We start from the raw sequence: 15,584 nt of genomic DNA on the forward strand, positions 1-15,584 counted from the left end.
ATGAAACTATGTCATTTGCAGGAAAATGGATAGAATTGGAGATCATGATGTAAAGTGGAATAAGCCAGACTCAGACAAGTATGGCATGTTTTCTCTCATATGTGGAATCTAGATTTTAAAAAGACGTTAAAGTAGAAGGGGAACTATTAGGGAGGTAGAAGGGGACCAGAAAGAGAGAAGGGAAAGAGAGGGTATGGGGGGTATATATGATAAAGTATATTATAGACATGCATGAAAGAGTCATAATTAAAACCCATTTTTGTAAAATTAATATTTGCTAATATTTTTTAAATGATTGTCAGCATTAAAATACCAAATTCATAAGTTGCACTTCTATTTAAATCTCTACTCCCAGAGTCAGCTGTTGATGATGTCTATATGCTCATGTAACAACTCTGCCCTTTGAAATGAATTGGCATCTGCTGCCTACCACCTTCATAAATTTTATTTGCCAATAAGACAAAAAAAAAAAGTCTCTGGTAGAGTGGCTCAAGTGGTAGAGCATCTTCCTAGCAAGTGCAAGGCCCTGAGTTCAAGCCCCAGTACCACCAAAATAAAGTATCAATGGATTTGTGTTTCTGGAGCAGATGGCATACCGAGTCCCCAGTTTTCCTTCCTCCTTGCTCCTCCCTTGCCTTTATGTATACAGTAAGAACATCTTTCCTCCGTCTTTTATAACCTATCACTAGCTTTTTCTTTTCAAATGTGGCTCAAGTCTGGTCATCAAACAGAAACACTGCCAACAGAGAAATAAAGAGCCACTCACATAGGTATGCACTAATAAAAATTTAATATCATAAAACAAATCAGAAAACAGCAGTTTTTTTAAACCATTCACAATTAAAGTGGAAAAAGACAAAATTATAAGGCAGCCATCCATGGAATGATTTCATGTGTACAAAGGATCCAGAAAAAGACTTTTAAAATCACTGTCCAGGCCACCGAGCCAGGGGAACTGCAGTGTTATCCCACAAAACTCCCAGCTTGCCAGAAGATGCCACCAGACAAAGAGCAAAATCTCTCTTTGTGTCAACCAACTATATTAGAATGAGAACATCGAGAGGACTCCTAAACATCTGGCTCGTCTTTTTCCACAAGTCACGCACTTCCTTCAGGTCTCCTGAGGTGAATTGAGATGTTTCAGGTACAAAAAGGTTACATCATTGGTTTTAATTTCATAGCATCTCCAATAGCGCTCTTTGGGCAATATGGATCATTCTGTACCAAGCAGATGTTTTCTGATGCAAGGAAGGGTTCCCTGTAGAACAACTACTGAGGGTTCTCTCCTTGCACTGCAGCAGTTGGGGATAAATGTGGTCATTATTCTCAGTCTCCCCAGGGCCTCAGGGCCCAAGAGGCAGGAGCATTCTTTGGGGGCTTGTGCTGTTGACATAGAGTTTCCATGCTCAGTACCTTGCTACCAACTGTGTTAGGGACTTAATATAGCCAATGCTGGTGTGTCCTCCTAGTTCTAATCCTTGAAAAAGAGAAAAACCAGGATATGACACCTAAAAGTAGGCTGGCAAAAAACACAATTACATTTTCTCTTTTCTATAAGAAATGACACCTTAAAACAGCCACTCTCTTCCTTTTCTCCAAAACACCAAACAGGCTGACTTGGCTGTTTTGAATTGGGAGCAAAAATGGTTAAGGGAACAGGGAAGGACACAGAGCCTCTGTAGGTAGCACTGTTTCCAATTCTCTACATTCCAGTGCAGACCTCTGCCAAAAAAGAAAGAAAGAAATCTGGCAACAGCATGCACAGGAAAACCAAATCAAATCTGGCACATGGCTGCTTTGGTGATGTGGGAGCTGGTAAACAACTAGCTGGAGAAGAAGTGAGGGAGATGGATCGGTAGTGTTTTTCAACTTAACCTGCAATTTAAGAGAACACTTGGAATCTGAAGAAAATCTATCCCTATAAGGAAAGGGACTCAAATTGCAAATAAGATTGGCTTTGGTTATGATGAAGGATGGATCGTGCTTTTCATCATCAACTGTATCTCTTTGGTAGCCAATAATTCCATTTGTAATCATGGCAGCAGTGGAAGTATCACCAATGTTTCCAAATGTGTCAGAGCAGTAAGGCATCCACATCTAAGGAGGCAGTTTCAAACAGGAGGAAAATGGTACTGAAATGTGCTAAAAAGTGAATATGGAGATGGCCTCTTTGGGGACACTGCTCACCCTGTGAGCAAGCTCTTCCTCTAGTGAAGGAGGCCTCTGCCATGCTGCATGGTTCCCTGCTATCTGAAGATGCATTTGAGCCCTATTAAGATTTGTATGGCTATTTCTGCCTGCTGGCCAGAGGAGGAATGAGCAGTTCCTGAGGCAGCAGCTTTAGGATCTGGGAAAGCCCACAGCTTCTGAGAGCTCCTTAATATTGAGGTCCAAAGGGGAAGGTGAATTTAGAAGTTCGATGGTTCAATCCTTGTGAGAGTTTTAAGGCCCTATCCAGCAAGGTATTCTAGCCAAATTTTTAAGTGTGATGGCAAGGCACTGCTGATAGAGGCTTTGGCCAGCAGAAAAAATTTCTGACCACTGCACACAACTACATGATAGAAATTATTTCTATCCAAACCAAACCAGACATAAAAATCTTCTCTTTACTTGACATAGTAGGTTTCTAGAAAGAATCAAGGCAACCATAATTTGGAAGGACCAGATGAAACCAAGCTCTTATGAGTCAACTGTCACCATCTAATCAGAAGAATCACTCAGACTTTCAATATTGCACCTTCTGTTTTAACACTGGATGCAACAGTCTCTAGCCACTATAAAAAAATCATATCCTACTTTCTTTACTGCAGCCAGCAGAGGGCTCACAAGTTTAACTCCACAGCTGCCAAACCAGTGACAAATCTAGGAAATCATAGGCATTCTGGCTTATGAGTCATACAAAATGTGTTTATAAATAACTAAACGCACTACCCTGAAGAAACTTGTCTTGGTTCTCTCTTAATGTAATGTGTTTTGAAATGGTTCAAAAAATCAAAATAAATTATTAACACAGTATTACACACTTATTTAACAAAACAGGATTTATGTGGATTTTGGCAAACATGGAAAAATTACCTTAGTTTGTTAAATACTTTCACTTCTCAACTGTTTAAATTATGAGAATATTTTAGTGATTGTGTTTACTTACACATGAGGAGGTGATGTTCTGAGGGCTTACCAAAGCTGTACTTGACACAAAGGTAACTTATTTGAAGGGACTAAAGAATAGAGACAGTATCTTCATCATTACAGTTCAAGAAGTGGTGTCCTGATGTGAATTCATTTCACACAACTACTGACATCGCCACCACAGTAAGCAGCGAATTGTGAAGTAGAGGAGCAAGAGGGAAACGTTGGGAGAAAAGCATGGGAAAGATGAAAACAAAAGAGACATGATTTCTGCAAGTTTTAAACCAACAGGCAGACACTTCCCACTTATGATACAACGAGACTTTCTTCATGCTACAGGTGCTCAGCTAGAGGGACTGCTAATCCACCAAAGAAATACATAAAAAGGAAGGAAAAAAGGACAATATAGATTGTGATTCTGACCTTTTAAAAGGATCACTGAAATAGATATCAATAACTACCCAAATTCATTTAAAATGTAGCATCCCTTCATTTCCAAAGATACTTTGTGATGGGACTGTTCTTGAAGGAAAGTGTAGGCCCAAACCTACTAGAACTTAGCTCCTCTGTAATGGGTTGGAGGCGGCTCTTCTGCAAAGGAAACTTGAAAGAAATGCTAGAAAATACCAGTTCCCTCTTCAGAAGCTGGTCCACCTCTGCTGCTCCACTGGATGAAATGGCAGGCTGCATTTAGAGAGGCACGTGCAAAGGAGGTGTTTAAGACTCTCTAGACATCCCCTTTCAATGGATATCTCTTTTGAGCTTAAGGTTAGCTTTTAATGTGTCTTGCCCTTATTTTCCTTCTATAATCTCAACTCAACCTTGATCATCTTTAGCATCTAAGAGAGTGGGTGTTATGACCTTCTTATCAAGGCATATGCTAAGATGCTAAAGCACCAGTCTTCCATGGTGAGAACTATGTTAAAAAACAATGGGTAAAGTGGTACAGCCTCTAACCTAAGAAAAAAGGCATTTAGTTTAATTACACAACACTGTATTTTCATAATTACGATTTCATTTTGAATATGAAGTTCTCCACTTTTCCTTAAAACTAAATTCCATCTTCCCTGAGAATAGGGTTAAGAGAAACATCAAAACTCAGTATGCCAAAGGCCCTTTAAAAAGACAACACCAGTCTATACCTAATGATCACAATGTGTTGTTCCTACTCTACAAGCTTTTCCGTTACTCCAGGATTGAATCTCACCTCCTCCAGACTCTGGGAACACAGGTGGAGATGGGCAAGGTGAGACAAGACACTGAGGAAGTGAGTAGCTGTCATGAGTCTGCTGTTCTCACTGGATGGCAAACGGCCATGGACTGAGGCGGAACTTGAACATTTAATGCTGGTGACCTACTGACAGGATGAGTGGGATGAGGCAACCCAGAACTAGAGCTGCCACCTCCAGGCGGCTGAGGCCTCTCCCTCCAGTGCTGTCAGGTTTGTGGCTGTGCCCCATTCCGCCCACCTCAGGGAGGACATGTACTGTGGCAACATAAAGAAATGTCCCAGCAGAGAAAAGCATGGCCACTCCAGTGGCATTGACCTCTGAAAGAGCTTCTTTACTGCTCTGCAAATTAAAAGAGAAAAAGGAAAAAATTAAGTCATGTAAAATTCAGGTTTAGTAAGAAGTCCTAATAAAACTTAATATTCACAGCTTGTGCTGTCTGGGAAATGGGGGACATCTTGAGATCAGAGTAGTTCTATGTCATTTATGAGGCTTCCAATAAGGGTTTAAGAATACTAGCAATGTATACAATTGTTTTTAAAATTTTTATTTTAAATCGTCAACTTATAATTATATACATTTATGGGGTACAAAGTGATGTTATGATTTATGATATAATGTGGAATAATTAAATCAATCTAATCAAGATTTGAACTACTATCCATTACTTCAAATACTTATATTTTTGTGGTAAGAACATTTGAAAGTTACTCATCAATTTTTTTCTTGGCAGTACAGGTTTGAACTCAGGGCCTCACGCTTGCTAGGCAGGCAGTCTACCACTTGAGCCACTCCACCAGCCCCTGATATACTATTAACCAAATTCATTGCACTTGCTTCTTTTTTTTCTTTCTTTTTTTTTAGAGGGCAGGGACGGGTTTGAACTCAGGGCCTTGCACTTGCTAGACAGGGGTTCTACCACTTGAGCCACTCCACCAGCCCTTTTTGAGTTGGTTATTTTTGAGATAGGGTCTTGCCTGATTTATGCTCCTGGATGCAATCCTCCTACTGGTGCTTCCCCTGCAGCTGGGGATGAAAGGAACATGCCACCGTGCCTAGCCATAGGTTGAGATGGGGTGTAGCTAACTTTTTGCCTGGGCTGGCCTCAAACTACAATCTTCCTGATCTCCATCTCCCAAGTAGCTAGGATGATGGGCTTGAGCTGAGCAGGCCTGCAAATGCTTTTCAAAACAAACTTCAAGGGCTGGCTGAACAAGTTCTGCTTGTATTCTTTTTTTTTTTTTTTTTTGGAGGGGGTGCTTGAGGGGGAGCAGGGGCTTGAACTCAGGGCTTTAAAGCACATATTAAGTTTCAAACATTAATTCGCTTATTTTAATATTTAACAAGTATCCCTTATGTGCCAGGCTCTAGGTCAGGTACCTGAGATACAATGCTAACCAAGATGCAATAGCTACCCTCATAAAGCTTAGAACGATCTCATTTGCTACACTTTATATAACTAAATTTCAGTCTTTTCTATTAAAAAGGGGGACCTATAGATTAAGATGATTAGTTAAAATTTTAAGAAAAGAATTTGCCACACATGTAGCATGTAACTCCATACCTCTAGAATTATTAGTACCTTCCTGTAAAAAAAATTTAAAACATATTCATCAGTGAAGTGAAGAAGTCATAATTTCAAGGGAACTATATATTGCTCACAAGATTCTTTAGGTGAATGGAAAGGGGATTTAATAACAACTCATTTGTTAGCAAACGAGACCAACAAATGGGGCTGGAGGCGTTGGCAAGGGGTAGAATGCCTGCCTAGGAAGTTCGAATCCTTGATTTCAAACCCTAACAAATCCTTATAACATGAACTTAATTATTCTTTAACTATCTCATTTGTTGTATATTCCTTTTAATACAGGTTTTACTACATTGTAAAATGATGAATTAATGACCTTTGGAGAGCCCAGGTAGGCCTAGAAAAGGAAGAGTGCTCAGCTCTGGGTTGACAAATGATTCATCATTTTAGGCCTGAAGGTATGTTCAATGAAAAAGAACTCCAATTTAATCTTTGGTGATATTGACAGCTGGGAGAAGAAGAATCTGAGCCTTAGCTAAATAAAGCCATCTTTGCTCACCCTCTATTCTTCCAAAGGTTGCCACATGCTTCATGTGCCTGTCTCAACATTAAATGCAAGGGTTGTGACTTACTACCAAGTAAAATAGGCATTACTACAATATTCTAAATATTAGAGCTCTATTATATATTTGTATAGATATTCTTGGAACTAATAGGAAAGGTTTCAAATGAAATGAATAAAGAAATATTAAATCTGTAAAGAAGACTGAGTTGGAATTAAGACATTTACCTTAAATAGGTTTTTATTCCTTATTTTTATCTTTAGTTTGAGAAAGTAATTTAGTTGAAAAATTCAACGTAAGAGATCCGAAGTTCTAGCACATCACAGACACATGTCTAGATAAGGAGGGATGCTCAGACTTACCTTACTCAGTCCTAAGTACGTCACCATGGACATAACTGGTGCTGCGAGAGCAAAAACCAGCAAGTGCTTTCTGATTCGATTCCGCTCCAGGCCAGCATGCATTAGGAAGGAAACCAGCCCAAATGCTGCTGGTGCCTAGAAAGAACAAAGTATCCCTTAGTATCACTCTGTAAGTATGGCTTGCTTCTACATCAGTAAGTACATGTCGTTTGACTATGAACTCTCTTACCAAAATCCCAGGCATAGCACCAACACTTAGGTTACTTAACCTTTTAGAATTAATGTTCTAAGTCAAGAAAAGATCCTGTGTGTGTGTGTGTGTGTGTGTCTGGTGTGTGTGTGTGTGCGTGCACATGCATGTATGTATGTGTGTGTTTCTTGGATAGTAGGAAAACAGTAAAGAAAAGAAAAATACTTATGAACAAAATTCCATGAAATACAGAAATCTGTAAGAGAATTCAACAGTTTGCGTATATGAGCATTTAAAAAATAATAAAGACTCTTAAGTAGGAGTTAAGAACATGGTAGCAAAAAATAGCTTTGAACAGACTTACTCAATTCCTCAAAATGACTAGCAATTAAGAAACTCAGAGACTTTTTCCATTCCAGAAACACATTAAGGACCAAGAGAAATTTTTCTATTTTTTCCTTTTTTTTTTCCGGTGCTGGGGACCGAACTCAGGGCCTTGCACTTGCCAGGCAAGCACTCTTCCACTGAGCTAAATCCCCAACCCCAAAGAGAACTTTTAATTACAAATAAAGACAGTCAATTCCACATCCTGACTTACCTTATGTAGCATTATTGCCACAAAAACGATTAACTGGACACTGGTCTGTGAAGTAGAAGCTGCTGCTCCCAAAGCTACACCATCAGCTAAGTTTGGAAACAATGAAACATAACATGCAATAAACAGTAAAGTAACAGATGAGTGTGGGGGCCTTAGAGTGAAGTACAGCTGGACTGACTCTGGGAAGTTACCTATCCTTTCTCAACTTTATCCTTCTTGCCTTTCCTAAAGCTTTCATGAGGATTAAAGGAGAGAACATATGGAAAGCTTAGCACCCAGCCCAGAGTATTCGATGTGTCTGTTTTGCTGTTAATGGAAAAAGTGTGAAACTCAAAAATCCATAATGACTAAGCAAATGCCAAAGAAGAATCTCAAAGAAAGCATCCCTTCATCTTCCGGATAAAGACACTTGATCTCACATGATTTAAGCATGATGAGTGCATTGGCTGAATGGGTAAATTTTGTCAGAAAAGCATGTTATACCAGGGACACCAAAAAATAGTGCGCCCCTTTCACATGCCTTTGTTTGCTACTGACAGAGTCCTACTACTAGGCCTAGTTTTGGGTTATGACTCTGAACTGAGCCCCATCAGCAGTGCTGAGACTTCAGTGTTCCACCTACTACCCTCGCCTACACTGGGCAGCAAGGCTATTCAATACATGAGATTCTAGAGCAGAGGTCAGCAAACTCCTTCTTCCTTTTTTTTTTCTTTTTTTTGTGGGATTGGGGTTTGAATTCAGGGTCTCAACCCTTGCAAAGCAGATGCTCTACTGCCTGAGCCATACCTCCAGCCCACAAAAAGATAGTAAATATTTTAGCTTTGCAGGTCATTTTGGTCTCTCATAACTACTCAACCCTCTCATGTCTGCCACTGAGCTATATCCCAGGTGATCTGGAATCTGCAATTCTTCTGCTTCAGGCTCCCAAGTGCTAAGACTACAGGCATGCATCACCATACCTGGCTTATTCTTTATTTTTAACAATTAAAAATTATAGAAACCATTCTTAGTTTGTAAGCCTAATAGAATATGCCAGAGCTTGTGGTTGTGCTGGAGGACTTCATTAAGCAACCCTCCCCAAAGTCCAGCCTAAGAGCATTCAGTGTGATTGTCTCAGTAATACTGTCTTTCTTTGTGTCACAGGAAGGAGAGGTCCCACTACAATCCAATCCTACCTGCAGCATGGACGACCAGGCCCAGCGTGGTAGTGATTTTGGAACTGATGGGTCTTGTTGTTTCTGGATCTGCATTGAAAATGAGAAAGAAGCACTGGGTGAGACAGAAACTGTTCAAACATTGGTCTAGAGATGGATGATTTTTTTTTTTGGTGGGGGGGCTTGATATGTAGTCCAGGTTGACCTTGAACTCAATAGTTGCTTAGTAAGTTCTTGCTGGAGAGTGAAAAAGAATATTAATCATTTTTACAACATGAAGGTGTTACTGTTATTACAGGAAACATACAAGTAAGTAAACATTTTCCAAATGATGTAATGTTAAAAGATGAAGTCATGGAAATGCCAGGTGAAGTCATGCATGGATCAAATGTCACATTTCAGGGGGTTTGATCTTGAGAAGCCTAGCAGACAGAAGAAAGGGTTTACAATGTAAGAAGTATATTAGTAAAGTAACATGTTACTTTCTAAGGATAAACTTTGTTATCCTTTAAAAACACTACAAGGAAGGGAAGCTAAAGTCATCAGTCACTCTGAGATAATAAATCTTTCAATATCACCCAAAATGAGAAGAACAGTCATATAACTGTGTGTGAATAAAATGAACTTGCTTTGGCCTTTCTTTAGAGAGAACATAGTCTTACGGTCTAGTTATAAGTATCATCTTAAAAAACTCTATGGTTATTTTGTTTTGTTTTTGAGACATAGTCTTGCTATATTGCCCACGCTGGCCTTGAAGTCATATACTGAAGAACTCCTCTTGCTGAGCCTCCCAATGCATCTTAAATAAAAATCGGAGGCATTAAAATTAAACCATGGTTTCTGTAAATCCATGACAGGACTGTACTTCAGCATAAATTTAATAAATGAACTTTTGCTGATAGTTAATAATTCATAAAACCCTGCAAAGAATATGTAAAACTATGTCATAAGACACAAAAGCCAGCAAAAACAGTGGCCTCAGATAAAGCAAGAGAAAGGATAAAGAAACATGCTACATTTAATTCCCCATATAAGAACTGAGGGCACTGTCCAGCTTATACGGTTTATTTAAAAACTTTTTTTCAAGCGGGATGCTGGTGGTTTACTCCTGTAATCCTAGCCACTCAGGAGGCAGACATCAGGAGGATCACGGTTTGATGCCAGCCTGGGAAAACAGTTGAAGAGACCCTATCTTGAAAAAAACAATCCAAAAAAGGACTGGCAGAGGGGCTCAAGTGGTAAGAGTATCTGTCTAGAAAATGCAAAGCCCTGAATTAAAACCTCAGTACCTCCAAAAATAAAACCAAACCAAATCAACAAATGAAAATACTCACCAACTCTTTCCTCTGCCTGACCGTCTTGCCCCATTTATTTCATCGCTTATATTTAAAGCTTTCTTTACCATTTAGAAATTGCACACACCACTCATCTCCAGGTACTTCAATAGGTATTTTGTAAGAGAAAGCTTATCATGATTATCTTACATAATCATGATAGTTACCAACTTCAGTAAATTTAACTTATTTTTTTTCTTTTCTGTTGCATATTCTAATTTTGTCAATTACCTAATGTCTTTCAGAGCCTTTTTCCTTTCCAGGAAAGAACAAGTTTATGATTTACACATTGTACATTACATTGACAGTTCTGGAGAACACATTCTCCTCCTTGCATCTTCCTTGCTTTTTAGTAAAACAATCCTTCCTTTCAGGCACGTCTGATGTGTCCTTTGAGTATGTGTTCTTGGGTGGAACGAAACATGGGCGATGACTCTCAGGGTATTACATCTACATCCAAAGACACAGGATGTACAACTGCTGCTTACAGGTGCTGATAATGTAGGGTTAGATACCAGACACACTGTCAATACTGTTAATGAATACTCTAGATTCTGGTATATTCCTCTAGAGAACTTTTGTTGCACTTTAAGTAACCTGTTTTGCCTTAAACTGTAAACCCTGTATCTCTTGGACAGCTACTCAAATCTCAGTTTAATTCTTTTATCTTCAGCTGAGTTTTCTGGGGTCTGCCCATGTAAACATGGTTCAAGGGTCACCCAGAGATCTGAGCAATTAACATGACATTAATTTTGAATATCTGGTCAGTATTGTTCCATTTCTTCATTTAGTTACTTCTTTTCCCCTTACACCAAAAAAAAAAAAAAAACCAAACAAAATTTACCGGTAGATTTAACATTCATTAATGATTACATTTATTTAAATTTATTTTTTGGTGGTACTGGGGTTTGAATTCAGGGCCCCATGCTTGCTAGGCAAGTCCTTTACCACTTGAGCCATGCCCCCCAGTCCTTTTTCTTTTGGTTATTTTTCAGACAGGGTTTTGTATTTTTGCCTGGGCCAGCCTCAGACCACTACTTTCCTACCTTATGCCTCCTCTGTAGCTTGGATTACAGATGTGCCCGACTGTGGCTGAGCTTGTTTGTTGAGATGGGGGGGAGGTCTCACTACCTTTTTCCTTAGGCTGGCCTCAAACTGTATCCTCCTGATCTCCGCCTTCTGAGTAGCCAGGATTTCAGATGTGCATCACCACACCCAGGCCTCACTGATTATTTTTGCTTGAGTGAACTTTTACTATTACTATTAGAAATACATTGCAAAAATGATGATTTTTTTTCCAAGTCTCTGATTCTTTCCACATTGACTGGCATTCAGCAGTAAGCAAGTTTCCTCTCGTCTTCTTTTATCAGAATTCTGTATTTTAGTGCTCAAACCATCCCAGATTTGGCCAGTATGAGCTCCTTTAAGCTCCTGCCTATATCCTGTGATATGTTCCTGTCTTCTAACCACTTCACCACCCCCTCTTTTGGTAATGAGCACTAGACATTGCAAATTCACTTATACTTACCCTCCCCATTCTATATTCCGTCATTTCTCTGACGTGCACTGGCGCACTCAGCTACTGGGTATCTTTACTTCTAGGCCCTATCTGTAGACATATGCATGTGTATGTAAACACACACATATGTACAAACATACATATATATACATTTTAGAGATCATGACTCCAACATGTCCATTTCTAATCTATTTTTACAGGGACCCTTTCTTGCTTTTCCTCCATTCTGCATTTGAGTGTTACTTCTTCCACAATAAGTACCTTGGCCCCATCAATATATTCACTCATTTGCTCCTATAATATATCTGTAATAGTTTCAGAATTGCTTTGCCCATACCATTACAAAAAGCAAAACCTACTAGAGCTCAACATAGTGGCTCACACCTGTAATCCCAGTTACTTTGGAGGCAGAGATAAAAGGCTAATGATCTTAGGCCAGCCCAGGCAAAAAAAAAAAAAAAGAAAGAAAAAATTAGTGAGAGTCTATCTTAAAGAACAAGCTAAGGGCTGGTGGAGTGGCTGAAGCGGTAAGAGCACCTGCTTAGCAAGCGTCAGGCCCTGACTTCAAACCCCAGTGCCACCAAAAAAAGAAAAAACCAAAAAACCAAAAAAACCCCACAAGCCAGATGTAGTGGTTTGTACCTGTAACCCCAGCTACATGGGAGGCATAGGTAAGAGGATTACAGTGTGAGGCTAGGCAAGGCAGAAATGTGAGACTCTACCTGAAAAATAACTAAAGGAAAAACAGCTGGTGGCTTATCAAGGTTAAGAGCACTTGTCTAGCAAGTGGCAAGGCCTTGAGTTCCAACCCCAGTACTGCCAAAAGCAAACACACAAACAAAAGAAAAACCTACTGGAAAGAGTTCAATATTTGTTTATGATTCTTCTCTAATTCTACCCAAGGCTATCAGATGAGGCATTCATAAGTTACTGGAATTAGTTATTTTTAAAAAAAACCCTTTCTATGTGGTTGCATTATTTATTTGAAATACAGCTCATCTGTTTCAGCTAACTTCATTATCAATGTTGATTGTATTTTAAAAAGCACTCATTATTAACATGCTTCTCAAAATCAAAAATACATTTAAAAGGCATGCTTAAAGACATGTCATGTCCTCCTAAAAGCCTTCAGCACTCTCAACCCACCCTGTACCAGTGACCACTGTGTTTGTTGTTCAACTGGTCCTTCTTCTGCTTCTTCTCTGTAAAGGTAGCAGGCATATGGATCTTTTCTGCATTTTCCTTTGTTCTTACACAAACCAGTATATACTAGATGCTTGCTTACATTTTTGCTGTTTGTTGCCATTTACAATATCTCCCTAATAGTTCACAGATACCTGATTTTTTTCCTTATTCTTTTATAGCTACATAGTATCCCATGATGTTAACTATGTATAAACTATGTATAAACACCAAAGTGAAAGAGAGAACACAATGAATAAACGGATAAATGAACTCAGGACAAAAATAGACAACATTAAAGAGGAAAACTGCCAGGATATGGAAAACCTCAGAAAAAAGAACGAAACAGAACTGCAAAACAAAACGGAAGGCCAATCCAGCAGAATAGAACAAACAGAAGACAGAATCTCAGAACTTGAAGATGAAATGGTAATTAAAGGAAAAACCAAAGAACTATTAATTAAACAACTCAAGACCTGTGAAAAGAAAATGCAACAACTCACTGACTCCATCAAAAGACCAAACTTGAGAATCATGGGCATCGAAAAAGGAGAAGAGGTGCAAGCGAAGGGAATGCGTAATATATTCAATAAAATAATAACGGAAAATTTCCCAAACCTAGAGAAAGATATTCCCATACAGATGCAAGAGGCCTCCAGGACACCAAACAGACCAGATCAAAATAAAACTACTCCACGACATATCATCATTAAAACAACAAGTTCAGAAACTAAGGAAAGAATATTGAAGGCTGTAAGAGAGAAAAAACAAGTAACATACAAAGGTTAACCCATCAAAATCACAGCAGACTTCTCAACAGAAACATTAAAAGCAAGAAGAGCGTGGGGTGAGATCTTCCGGGCACTGAATGAAAATAACTTCAACCCCAGGATACTCTACCCAGCAAAGCTATCATTCAAAATAGATGGAGCAATAAAAGTCTTCCATGATAAGCAGAAACTAAAACAATATGTGACCACAAAGCCACCATTACAAAAGATTCTGCAAGGGATCCTGCACACAGAAAGTGACACCCAACTTAACCATGAAAAGGCAGGCAGCACCAAACCACAGGAAAAGAAAAAGCAAGACAGTAGAGAGTAACATCAAGTTAGGTACACACAATCAAACCTTCAAACAACTAAGACAACTAAATGGCAGGAATCACCACATACCTATCAGTACTAACGCTTAATGTTAATGGACTTAATTCACCCATCAAAAGACACCGTTTGACAAAATGGATTAAAAAAGAAGAACCAACAATTTGTTGCTTACAGGAGACTCATCTCACCGACAGAAATAAGCATATGCTTAGGATGAAAGGCTGGAAGAAGATTTACCAAGCCAATGGCCCCCGAAAACAGGCAGGAGTAGCAATACTTATCTCTGACAAAGTAGACTTCAAACTTACATTGATCAAACGAGATAAAGAAGGACATTCCATACTAATAAAAGGGGAAATAGACCAAAAGGAAATAATAATCATCAACCTGTATGCACCCAATGTCAACGCACCCAATTTCATCAAACATACCCTGAAAGACCTAAAAGCATATATAAACGCCAACACAGTGGTTGTGGGAGACTTTAACACCCCATTATCATCAATAGATAGGTCACCCAAACAAAAAATCAATAAAGAAATCCAAGATCTAAAATATGCAATAGATCAAATGGACCTAGTAGATGTCTACAGAACATTTCATCCAACCTCTACACAATATACATTCTTCTCAGCAGCCCATGGAACCTTCTCCAAAATAGATCATATCCCAGGGCACAAAGCAAGCCTCAGCAAATATAAGAAAATAGAAATAATACCGTGCATACTATCTGACCACAATGCAGTAAAAGTAGAACTCAACAACAAAAGTAAAGACAAAAAACATGCAAACAGCTGGAAACTAAATAACTCATTACTTAATGAAGAATGGATCATCGATGCAATAAAAGAGGAAATTAAAAAGTTCCTGGAAGTCAATGAAAATGAAAACACAACCTACCGGAACCTATGGGACACAGCTAAGGCAGTCTTGAGAGGAAAGTTTATAGCCATGAGTGCATATATTAAAAAGATTGAAAGATTCCAAATCAATGACCTAATGATACATTTCAAACTCCTAGAAAAACAAGAACAAGAAAATCCCAAAACAAATAGGAGAGAAATAATAAAAATAAGAGCTGAAATCAACGAAATAGAAACCAAAAAAACCATACAAAGAATTAATGAAACAAAAAGTTGGTTCTTTGAAACAATAAACAAGATCAGATCGATAGACCCCTGGCAAACCTGACTAAAATGAGGAGAGAAAAAACCCAAATTAGTAGAATTAGGAATGCAAAAGGGGAGATAACAACAAACACCATGGAAGTCCAGGAAATCATCAGAGACTACTTTGAGAACCTATATTCAAATAAATTTGAAAGTCTAAAAGAAATGGACAGATTTCTAGATACATATGATCATCCAAAACTGAACCAAGAGGAAATTAATCACGTGAATAGACCTATAACACAAAATGAAATTGAAGCAGCAATCAAGAGTCTCCCCAAAAAGAAAAGTCCAGGACCTGATGGATTCTCTGCTGAATTCTATCAGACCTTTAAAGAACTGATACCAACCCTCCTTAAACTGTTCCACGAAATAGAAAGGGAAGGAAAACTGCCAAACACATTTTATGAAGCCAGTATTACACTTATCCCAAAACCAGGCAAAGACACCTCCAAAAAGGAGAACTATAGGCCAATCTCCTTAATGAACATTGATGCAAAAATCCTCAACAAAATAATGGC

At 38.7% G+C, this 15,584-nt stretch overlaps 1 protein-coding gene across 2 annotated transcripts in view; it reads right to left on the minus strand.

Annotated features, from left to right (window-relative positions):
• Window positions 1–771: 771 nt before the first annotated feature.
• Window positions 772–15,584, minus strand: part of Slc39a9 (solute carrier family 39 member 9) — a 56,603-nt gene continuing 41,790 nt past the window's right edge. For both annotated transcript variants that reach the window (XM_074067698.1, XM_020163162.2), the window contains 4 exons: window positions 8,775–8,843; window positions 7,600–7,685; window positions 6,812–6,946; window positions 772–4,700 (listed from right to left, as the gene is read on the minus strand). In XM_074067698.1, the coding sequence (XP_073923799.1) occupies window positions 4,470–4,700; window positions 6,812–6,946; window positions 7,600–7,685; window positions 8,775–8,843 (521 nt within the window). In that variant the 3' untranslated portion in view covers window positions 772–4,469. The remainder of the gene's footprint in view (window positions 4,701–6,811; window positions 6,947–7,599; window positions 7,686–8,774; window positions 8,844–15,584) is intronic.

This window comes from Castor canadensis, chromosome 3 (assembly GCF_047511655.1).
Source record: "Castor canadensis chromosome 3, mCasCan1.hap1v2, whole genome shotgun sequence".
In the NCBI taxonomy this organism is placed as follows: Eukaryota; Metazoa; Chordata; class Mammalia; order Rodentia; family Castoridae; genus Castor; species Castor canadensis.